The sequence below is a fragment of the Ovis aries genome, chromosome 2 (genome assembly GCF_016772045.2).
Source record: "Ovis aries strain OAR_USU_Benz2616 breed Rambouillet chromosome 2, ARS-UI_Ramb_v3.0, whole genome shotgun sequence".
Lineage (NCBI taxonomy): Eukaryota > Metazoa > Chordata > Mammalia > Artiodactyla > Bovidae > Ovis > Ovis aries.
The window spans coordinates 119,088,966-119,100,192 of NC_056055.1; the positions used below are offsets into that span (position 1 = coordinate 119,088,966).

The 11,227-nt window shown below is 39.9% G+C and overlaps 1 protein-coding gene across 4 annotated transcripts in view; it reads left to right on the forward strand.

Annotated features, from left to right (window-relative positions):
* Positions 1 to 9,360, forward strand: part of HIBCH (3-hydroxyisobutyryl-CoA hydrolase) — a 109,937-nt gene extending 100,577 nt beyond the window's left edge. For all 4 annotated transcript variants that reach the window (XM_060409636.1, XM_060409637.1, XM_004004498.6 and 1 more), the window contains 3 exons: positions 1,015 to 1,134; positions 5,636 to 5,669; positions 8,726 to 9,360. In XM_060409636.1, coding sequence (XP_060265619.1) covers positions 1,015 to 1,134; positions 5,636 to 5,669; positions 8,726 to 8,841 — 270 coding nt within the window. In that variant the 3' untranslated portion in view covers positions 8,842 to 9,360. The remainder of the gene's footprint in view (positions 1 to 1,014; positions 1,135 to 5,635; positions 5,670 to 8,725) is intronic.
* The last annotated feature ends 1,867 nt before the right edge of the window (positions 9,361 to 11,227 follow it).

Consider the following 11,227-nt stretch of genomic DNA (forward strand, 5'->3'; position numbering starts at 1 on the left):
ATCCCTCCCAGCATCAGAGTCTTTTCCAATGAGTCAACTCTTCACTTTGTATAGTTATTTATTTATTATTTTTGGCTGTGCTAGGTCTTCGTTGCCATAGGGGCTTTTCTCTGGTTGTGGCAAACAGGGACTGCTCTTCGTTGTGTGTGGGTGTCTCATAGCGGTGCCTGTTCTTGTTGCAGAGCACGGGCTCTAGGGTGTGCAGGCTTCCCTAGTTGCTGCACGTGAGCTCAGGAGTTGTGGCTTCCGGCCTCTGGAGCACAGGCTCAGCATTTGTGGCACACGGACTTAGCTGCTCTGTAGCACGTGGGATCTTCCTGAGATCAGGGATCAACCCTGTGTCTCCTGCATTGGCAGGCAGATTCTTTAGCACTGATCCACTAGCGAGGCCCCAAAGACAGTCTTTTAAAGTAGTGATTTGGGGTTTTTAATGGAAGGATTAGAAATTTCATCTCATAGTATGCTAATAGATTGGGAATATTCTGTAGTCTTTCATCAGAAGAGAGCAGAATTATATGCATTTATATTTTTTCCTATACCTGTATATATTCTTTTGAGTTAGATGAAGAATAAGCCAATTTGTTGCCTTTAATTAGCTCCTTAAGCTCTCAGTTCCTGTTCATTGTCTTTACCCTCTATTTAATTTCAGTTATCAGCTCCATTTTTCAGTGCATTTTTAAAGAGTAAAATGATCTAAGTTTACTTGAATTTCTATTAGTGTTCCTACTTTTGAGATTAAATTTGACAGAATTTAAACTTTAGAGAACATTATACATTTTTTTTTAATAAAGAAAAAATGATCTTCTTTGTGGTACTGGACTAAAAACTTTTGTTTGGTGCTTTGCCACAATTAGGCTAAGGCATAATCTTACTTTTGTGAGATTTTGTTGTATGAAGGTATTGTTAAGGAGCAAATTTTAATGTGATTTGTATCAAAACTCAGCTAGTTTATTATTTAAAAGTAAAGGAAGTATTGGGTTAAAGTGAGTAAAAAAATTTTTTTTTCTTTAATAGGTAATTAATAAAATGTCTCCAACTTCACTAAAGATCACACTAAGGCAACTCCTGGAGGGGTCTTCAAAGACCTTGCCAGAAGTATTAACTATGGAATATCGGCTGAGTCAAGCTTGTATGGTAAGAATTTTTCTTTAAAGTAATTCCATTTGCTAGTTGTGAAAGTCATATATGTTCATTATAGAACATGATAAATATAGAAAATTTATAAACAAGAAAATTGAAACTGTATAAATTTACTCTGTGAAAATACAGTGAGCCAGTTAGCTTAAGGTGTGTGGAAATACTAGATTGTTAAGCCTTTATGAAATAGCAGTTACATTTCCATGTAATTGTAAGAAGGACTCTGACCTCTTGAAATTCAAGTAGAAATTATAACCATTTTCAGAAATTATATGCCATTTTCAGGCATAGGCAAGAAGCGTAAATTCTCTAAATCTAAATGTATATAAAATGTGCAAAGGGAAGTTATTAGTCAGTTACGTGTTTCAGTTAATAGACTAGCATTAAAATACCATTATGGATACACTTAAAATAGGCAATAATCACATAGAATATTGATTTCATGAAATATTTTAGTCATAGTGATTTCTTCTTCCAGGTAAATTCTTTTAAAGCAAAATTACCTCTTTTGCGTTATGTGTAGAGAACCTTTGCATTAATAAACTCATCGCCTAAAGGAAATATTATGTTTAATATCTAGAAAGCAGATATACCTAATAGACTTCCATGTCCTAGAATATTATTGTGAAGATACTCAAAGTAGTTCATATAACCATCAATGAAGCTCTATTAGTCATATCTTGAGGTTACTCCATAGTCTGTAAATTGCAGTGAGGTCAAGTCAGCACTGTGCTTGGTACTTTATATGCATTCCCTCCATTAAATATTATACCGTCTCTAGAAAGCAGGTATTACTATTATTTCCACTTTGCAGATGAGGAAACAGTGGCATAGAAGAGTAACCTACCTCAGGTGATGCAGCTGTTAAGTGGCACAGACATGGCAGGTGAAGCCCGGTGGCCAGAGTCTTGACCACCACCCGATATGCCTCACACAGTGCCTCTTTCCCACTGTACATTTAGCGCACTGACTGGATGGACTGGTTCCTCCCTCCCGTCATTCTCCCAGCAAATACGCTAGCCATATGCCAGGCACTGTGCTGTGTATTACATTGTTGTATGTCCTTGTTCTCATGTAATTTATGGTTTCCTGAGACTATGAAGGACAAATAAGTAAAATAATCACCAGCTGTGGTAAGTGCTCTGAAGGAAACATACAAGGTTGGTGACAGCATTATGTGGGGAAAAGACGGAATGGGGGAACCTTTAGATAAGTAGGTCCAGGAAAACATCTTGAGATGTTAGCTCACCTGTCACCTGAAGGGTGAGACATGAACATGTTGAAAAGCCTTATGGGTTTCAGCAGGGGGTGATTTGGTTTGATTTGTTTCAAGAAGGTAATTTATTCCTGCTGAGTGATGATGGGGTTGGAGGGGTTTCAGAGTGGGGGTGAAGATCAGATATGAATTTACTGCAGTAATCCAGGGGCAAAATAGTAGTGGCTTAGATGTGAGTGGTGGCAGTGGTGGGGAATAAATGGATTTGAGATAGATGTAGCAGATAGATAGGCCTTGATGGATATGAAGGACAGAACACATTTAGGAGTTGGAGTTTACAGGTGTGGGTTAGAAATTTAAGTCTGAAAGACACCACCAGTTTAAAAACAAACAAAACTTTGGAGATTTACTTATTTACTTAACAAATACGAGTGCTTATTACCATGGGCTCAGCATGGTAATAAGGTGAACAAAACAGACATATCCCTCCTCCCATGGAACTTTCTTTATAGTGGGGCAGATAAACTATAAATAGATAAATTTGTTAATATGTAGTATATTATTATAAATACTAAGGAGAAAAAGTAAATTAGGAAGAAGGGTAAGGAATAAGGAGGACAGAAGTTGAACTTGTAGATAGGATGACCAGGGAAGAGCCCACTGAGATGGTGATCTTTGAGTGAAAACCTGAAAGAAGTATGGTAGTGAGTCACGCACATACCTGGAGGGCACCTGAGTACAAAGCTCTGAGGCGAGTAAGGGGTGGCCTCGTGGATAGAGTGGGGCAGGGGTGGTCAGTGGGTGAGAAAGAGCAGAGCTGACAGGGTAGGGAATGGCTGTGCAGAGCATAGGGGCCTTGGAGGTCTTTATAAGACTTCATAAGATTGCTGCAGGGGTGCCATAATTCTCATGGCCTGCAACCAGAAAGGCAGGAACGTGGAGTAGAATTGCTATCATGGCATTTTATGGGATCATGTCCATACAGTACCCAGGGCAGATGAATGAGTTTCTGTGAAACTGAAGTTAAATTCATAAAAGACTTCATTGATTTTCTCTCCTTTTCACTTCACTTCAACATGTGGCTGTAGGTAGGGTAGTAATCTTCCCTGAACATTTCTTGTACAGTAGTCATCTGTTTTAGCTATGTCAACTGCTTGCTTTCGTTCTGAGTAAAATGGGAAGGCACTGGATGTTCTTTGAGCAGTGGAGGGCCAGAATCTTATATGTTAACAGAACTGATTGCTTAGGCACTGCTGTGTTGAGTTTAGAGTGGATAAGATCATATCCTGATGCTGGGAAAGACTGAAGGTCAAAGGAGAAGGGGGCAGCAGAGGATGAGATGGTTAGATAGCATCACTGATTCAATGGACATGAATTTGAGCCAACTCCAGGAGAGAGTGTAGGACATAGGAGCCTGCTGTGCTGCAGTCCCTGAGGTCACAAAGAGTCGGACGGACATGACTTAGCGACTAAATGACAAGAAGAAGGTCGTATAGAAGGAAAATGAGCAGTGGAAGAGGAGGAGGACAGAGGTGGGAGGACCAGAAGAGCATGGTGTCATAAAAGCAGGAGAGGAGTGCCCCAGGGAGGAGGAGTGCTGCCGAAGCCTCTGATAGACAAGAATAAAGGCATACTATGCGACGGCAACACTGAAGGTACAGGCAAGCCATTTCAGGGGTGTGTTGAGGCAAAAGTTACAGTGTGATAAGTTGGGGAGGGGAGGGGAAGTGAGTAAATGGGATGTGAAGAAGCGAAGACTGTGTTCACAGCCTTTTCTTCTTAAAAGAGAAACAGGGTAGAAGCTGAGGCTGTGAAATCAAGTGAGATTCCTTTTTTATTTTGTAAGGTGGAAGTTACTAGAACATGTTTGTAAATGATTGGAAATGATCCAACAGGGGAAAAGGATTATGTTGATGCTACTAATAATAGTTAACATTTACTGAGCACTTACTTTCTGTCAGACGTTGTATTGAGATGTTGATATAAAATAATTGCAGAGAAGGCAATGGCACCCCACTCCAGTACTCTTGCCTGGAGAATCCCATGGGTGGAGGAGCCTGCTAGGCTGCAGTCCATGGGGTTGCTGGGAGTCGGACACGACTGAGCGGCTTCACTTTCACTTTTCACTCTCACGCATTGGAGAAGGAAATGGCTACCCACTCCAGTGTTCTTGCCTGGAAAATCCCAGGGACAGGGGGAGCCTGGTGGGCTGCCGTCTATGGGGTCACACAGAGTCGGACACGACTGAAGCGACTTAGCAGCTTAGCAGGAAGATGGAGGCATTATCATTTCATATAAGGAAACTGGGAAGTAGAGAAATTACTGGCCCAGGGTCACGTAGTTACCAGGAGATGAGCCCAGATAGCTGAAGTGTAGGCACTTAACCACAGTTATACTGTGTACATTGACCATGCCAGGAAGAGAGAGAGAGAGACCTTCTCAGGTATAGCCCTTGAGAAGAGGGCAGATGAATGGGAAGGCAGGGGAGGACTGGCCTTTGGCAGGGGAGGGTCCCTTCTGCCTTAGTTGGGGCTCAGAAGGCATGGTGCAGATAGCTGTAGTTGGACTGCAGGTTTTTCGATAGTGAGAAGAAGAGAATGTTCATGTCTTAGGGCTTCTCTTTCTTTTTTTAAAATAAAGGTTAAGTCATTAGCTGAGAATATAGTGTGGGCGGTTAAATCATTAGTTGAGAATCTAGTGTAGAGAGTAGAACTTGCCTAGGGGTAGACGTTGCGAGGACGAAGACAGTGGAAGTCATATCCAGCAGTGGGGGAGAGAGCACGGATTGTGAGGCCGTTCTCTGTGCCTTTGAGGTTTGTGATCATGACTTTTACGGAGCCAGTCATAGCTGTATGGTTCGTCTGCAGTGAGATTTAGCTGTGTGAACGCAGGCAGAGATAAATGGTAGGGTCTAGCTGGTGCTGAGATTTTGGCAGGATAGAATAAATGGGAGAAAAAGGCTTGAGGGAGATGAGGGCATTTTCAAGAAAAAAATGACTGCATTAAATAACTGGGGAAACTGGGCTGGATGAAGAGCAAAGTGAAGCCAGAACAAATGGTGAAAAAGTCATAGGTCACTGGAGCTCAGTAAGATTGGGGATTTGAAGCAGTGGAGGTACTTAGCAAATAAGAATAGGAGGAGGTGATCAGAGGTGGTCCAGTCTCTGAATATCGTGGCTCAGGGTTGGCCACGAGAGTGGGGACTAAAGGGGGTGGAAGAGCAGGGCTCGTCAGGAAGGAGGATGCCCAGAAATTCCTCTTTGAATCTTGATTTTCTTTCAGAAAGGCCATGACTTTCATGAAGGCGTTAGGGCAGGTAAGTGACACTTGTTTCCTTCTTGGGTATTATGGAAACGGGAACAGGATTTTTGAGCATATATTGTTTAAAAAGGACAGTTGTTTTATTAGTGAAAATCAAACTTTTGTAAAGACTGAAAACAAATTTTAATATTACCAACTGACATATGAGGGAAGATCAATCTTTGAAACCAGAATTGTTTTAAAAATTCCAGTAGCCTTGTCACTGCTCCCTAATTTATATATAAGAAGTAATCCTGCTCCTAGCAGTCACACGGACTGCCTCTGCTGAGTGCAGTGTGGGTTTGTCAACTCATTCTGCAGCTGAAGCTTTTGAAAGATGCCTTTGTTCTCTTGCAAAAAGCCCTGAAGTCCCTGCTTTTCTTTTGTGCTGCCTTGGTGAAACCCCAGCCATGTTGAGCCCTGCCATCTACCACTTTGCCTGTACCTAGCAGCTCAACATTGCCTTGAGAAAAAACTGCATGACATAATTAGCAGCATCTGCAAATGGTATCAATTTCTATTCTTGCTTGTCATCTTCAATCAGAATATTAAGAAAAAGCAAGCAACTGATTTTTGTTCTAGCAAATTTGCAATCATTTTTTAATGTATGAGCTCATATCCCTATAAACAATAGCTGTCATTTATGTTGTGTAAAATGAGTTCTTTCCCTCTGCATGTATTTTACATATCTACCTTTCTTGTGTTTTTATTTATCACTTTAATATAGTACAGACTCTAGATATACTTTATCTGAATAAATATTCTCTGAGCAGTAAGCTTCAGTAAACACTAGTCACTATGGTAGAATTCTCTTCACTTCTGGCATGATATAGTATAAGAAATAAAAAATCCTTTTAGAGAACACATGGAGCTGAATCAGAGGAGATGGTTATACAGAGGAGTATGTTTTATAGAAAACATACATTCATCCCACTGATTCCCTGCAAATTCTTGCTGCATGTGGATCAGAGCTTAGACCTCTGATTTGAGGAGGACCTGTGTGCTACTTCGGAGAAGGCAATGTCACCCCACTCCAGTATTCTTGCCTGGAAAATCCCAAGGGCGGAGGAGTCTGGTAGGTTGCAGTCCATGGGGTCGCTGGGAGTTGGAGACGACTGAGCGACTTCCCTTTCACTTTTCACTTTCATGCATTGGAGAAGGAAATGGCAACCCACTCCAGTGTTCTTGCCTGGAGAATCCCTGGGACGGGGGAGCCTGGTGGGCTGCCTGTGTATGGGGTTGCACAGAGTCGGACACGACTGAAACGACTTAGCAGCAGCAGCAGCAGCAGTGTGCTACTTGGATTATGCTGCTAAAGTATTCAATGTATGTTAATAGAAGCCCTTCTTAACTTAGAAAGGTATTATTTTTAGGTATACCGTTAGATATTTTAAGGAAAAAGGACTGAAACCAAGTGACATCAAAGTTTTAATTCACAGGGCAGGGGCTTATCAAGCTACTTTTTAATGAGGAGTAAGTATGCACCCTCATCTTTCAGCATAACCTCTTTATTCAGAAAGCAGTATCTATTCTGAGTAAAACTGTTAAAATGTTCTTGCATAACCAAATGTTACAATTTGCTAATTATAAAGTATGTTAGCAGATTAATTAAACTACCAAATTAGAGGAATGGTTGTCAGAAATGCTCTTAACGTCTAGAATAAACTTCTTCCTTTAGAACTTACAGAAATGAATTTTAAAAGGATTAACTCAGATTTGCTGGAGAGTTACCAACTGGAGTTTTGAGTGGGTACCTCATGAAACCTTCTGAAAAACCTGAGTTTCCCAAATGGCAAGAATGTTTTATCTGTGCTGGATTAAAAGTGTTGTTAGTTTGAAATTAAGTAACATTGAAGATTTGAGTGATACTCTCTTTGCTTTTGTCCTTTAGTAGACTGTTAAGAAGGTATATAGCATTGCCTTGAGAGCTTAAAAGAGATTCTTGTAGAAAGAATATTCCAGGATTGTTTTTATTTACTCCGTCCAGGGAATGTAAAACTTTCAAATTGGCTGGGATCATAGCATCAATGTTCAGTATCACCATTGATCAGATACTGGAATCCTGTAGTCAGGCGGCTAAACCTTGGAACCCTACAGTATCCACATTTAATTATGCATAAATCCTCTTTCCTTCTATCTCCCCCTGCTGCCTTTGGTTCCCAGATTGCTTCTTTAATTATTTAGCGTTTTAGTGATAAACTTATTTTTTAATGTCGGCCAGTTGGCCTTGTATGTTTAAATATTTTCATTCCTCACAAGAATTATGCACATTCTAAGCATGGTTGAAATTCCCTACCACAGCTCATTCTTTCTTGTTTTTAATTTTTTTGAGATAATTGTAGATTTACATGTAGTTGTGAGAAATAATATGGAGAGGTCCTCCATACCCTCTACCCAGTTTCCCAAATGGTAGCATTTGTATAACTGTAGTATGTGATCACAACCAGGAAACTGACATTTTCCTCCCTTTTAGAAGGAGGTTATGGATTGCTTCATCCTTAAAATCCTGTGGGGATACTGTGTGGCTATGCTAAGTGATGACTATACTTGAAATAAGAGAAGTAGAGCTTCTCCTGATAACCTGAGGTGGTCTGGTGTTTTAATTCAGTGTGAGCTAGATGATTCAGCAAAACAGCAGTATGCATATTAATTATGCATAAAGTCCCTTTCCCTGTACCTTAAGTAATTTTCCTCTCAGTTCAGTGTAGAGGTTAGAAGACAGATCTGGGCTCTCCACCGTCCCCTGCCTTTTTTAGCTCTTTTACAGCAGAGATTTCATTTATAATTTTATTAGAAAAAGTTTGAAGGCTTAAATCACTGGATGAGTTCAGTAGACTGTATTCAAGTTAGAAGCATCAGGCTTAGCATGTTAGGTCATCATCCAAATTCTGTGGGGGCTTAATTTAAGGAGAGTAGGGGAAGGAACATATACAAAAATTTCAACTTTGCAGAAAAAGATGTGCTATAGAAAAATATGCCTAGTCCAAGGTAGTTTGTGTCAATTCAGTAATTAAAATCTGGTAATACCAGGAAAAAAAAAAAATTAACATTTCTTTTGTCTCTACTTGACAGTTTTAATAGATAAAGACCAGAGTCCAAAGTGGAAACCAGCTGACCTAAAAGAAGTTACTGATGAAGATTTGAATGATTACTTCAAATCTCTGGGAAGTAATGATTTGAAATTTTGAAATGATTGGATTTTTAAAATATTATTTTGGAGCAGAGGTTGCCAAACTATGGCACATGGGCCAAAGCCAACCTGCTGCCTGTTTTTTTTATATATTGCTCAGCTAAGAATGGTTTTTGCATTTTTAAATTTGGGAGAAAAGAAATCAAAGACCAATATTGGCATGGCATGTAAAAATTACATGAAATTCAAATATGATTGTCTATAAATGAAACTTTATTGGAACATGGTTTTACTCATCTGTTTACATATCTGTGGCTGCTTTGAGTAGTTGCAGTAGAGATTGTAAGGCCTGCAAAGCCTAAAATATTTACTTATCTCATCCTTTTCACTGGAGGTTGGGGCTGGTGCACTGGGACGAACCAGAGGGATGGTATGGGGAGGGAGGAGGGAGGGGGGTTCAGGATGGGGAACACATGTATACCTGTGGCGGATTCATATTGATGTATGGCAAAACCAATACAATATTGTAAAGTAATTAATCTCCAATTAAAATAAATAAGTTTATATTAAAGAAAAAGAAGTTTGCCAACCTCTATTTTAAAAGATGGAAAAATTTGAAGGTCTTTAGAGATTCCTGAGTTAGCATATCTAACTGAAATGGGAATTTTATGTTTTGGCTCTGGATATTGATTTTGAATGTTCAGTCAATCAGTTGTGTCCGACCCTTTGCAACCCCATGGACTAGACACACCAGGCCTCCCTGTCCATCACCAACTCCCGGAGTTTACCCAAACTCATGTCCATTGAGTCAGTGATGCCATCCAACCATCTCATCCTCTGTCATCCCCTTCTCCTCCTGCCCTGAGTCTTTCCCAGCATCAAGGGCTTTTCCAATGAGTCAGCTCTTCGCATCAAGTGGCCAAAGTATTGGAGTTTTCAGCTTTAGCATCAGTCCTTCCAATAAATATTCAGGACTGATTTCCTTTAGGATGGACTGGTTGGATCTCCTTGCAGTCCAAGGGACTCTCTGAGTCTTCTCCAACGCCACAGTTCAAAAGCATCAATTCTTCGGCGCTCAGGTTTCTTTATAGTCCAACTCTCACATCCATACATGACTACTGGAAAAACCATAGCCTTGACTAGACGGACCTTTGTTGGCAAAGTAATGTCTCTGCTTTTTAATATGCTGTCTAGGTTGGCCATAACTTTCCTTCCAAGGAGTAAGCTTTTAATGTTAAGTTTAATGTTAAGTAAACTTATATGTAGGTTATAAAATGTTTTTTGGATACTTTGTTAACACTTCATAGAATTTCATAGTATAAAAATCTATTTTAAAGAATTCCGTGTTACTGTAGCTGAAGTGTTCCTTTTATAACATTAGAAATCTCAAGCAGAGAGAAAAAGGTTATTATGATATTGTCTCTTCATTATTAACTCAGCCTTGGCCTTCCCTGAAGTTAATCAGAATCCCTTCCTATGGTGAAAGTAAAAGCATTATTTCTTGTTGCTTGCAATATTTGCTAATCTGGCAGAGTGAGGTATTAGAAAATTCTTATCTCTTAAGATAGACACTCTGCAATTTACATCAGACTTTGGTGTGATAATAGTAATTTGTCCTTACAGTAGTTCAAATCAGGAGAAAAAACTTGAAAACCCTTTGGTTTTCTGGTTTCAAGAAAATACTTGAAACCCTATGAAATACCTTCCGTAATTGCTACTGTTGACAAAATAAGTTTAAGGTACATAACTGTCAAGGCCAAGGTTTTTCCAGTAGTCATGTATGGATGTGAGAGTTGGACCATCAAGAAGGCTGAGTGATGAAGAACTGATGCTTTTGAACTGTGGTGCTGGAAAAGACTCTTGAGAGTCCCTTGGACAGTAAGGAGATCAAACCAGTCAATCTAAAGGATATCAACCCTGAATATTTATTTGAAGGACTGATGCTGAATCTAAAGCTCCAATACTTTGGCCACCTGTTGTGAAAAGCCGACTTATATGAAAAGAGTCTGATGCTTGGAAAGACTGAGGACAGGAGGAGAAGGGGTCGATGGAGGATGCGATGGTCAGGTGGCATCATTGACTCAATGGTCATGAGTTTGAGAAAACTCCAGGAGATGGTGAAGGACAGGGAAACCTGGTGTGCTGCAGTCCATGGGGTCACAAAGAATTGGACACAACTGAGTGAACAACACAACTGTGGATATCCCAGACTTGGAACGTTAATGTCTAGGTAAGAATCATCTTTAAAGATCAGCTTATAATTTATTTTATAACTTGGTTCAGTTTTTCCTTCATTCCAAACCCCTCAGAAACTAAGAGAACTTTAGTTTTGAAAACTGAAAAGCAGGCAGAACTGAAAAAGACAAAGATTATATCCAGCACTCTTTTCATAGATGAGAAAATTGCAGTCCAGAAGGATTTGCTTTACAGTTTCTGTTCAGTAT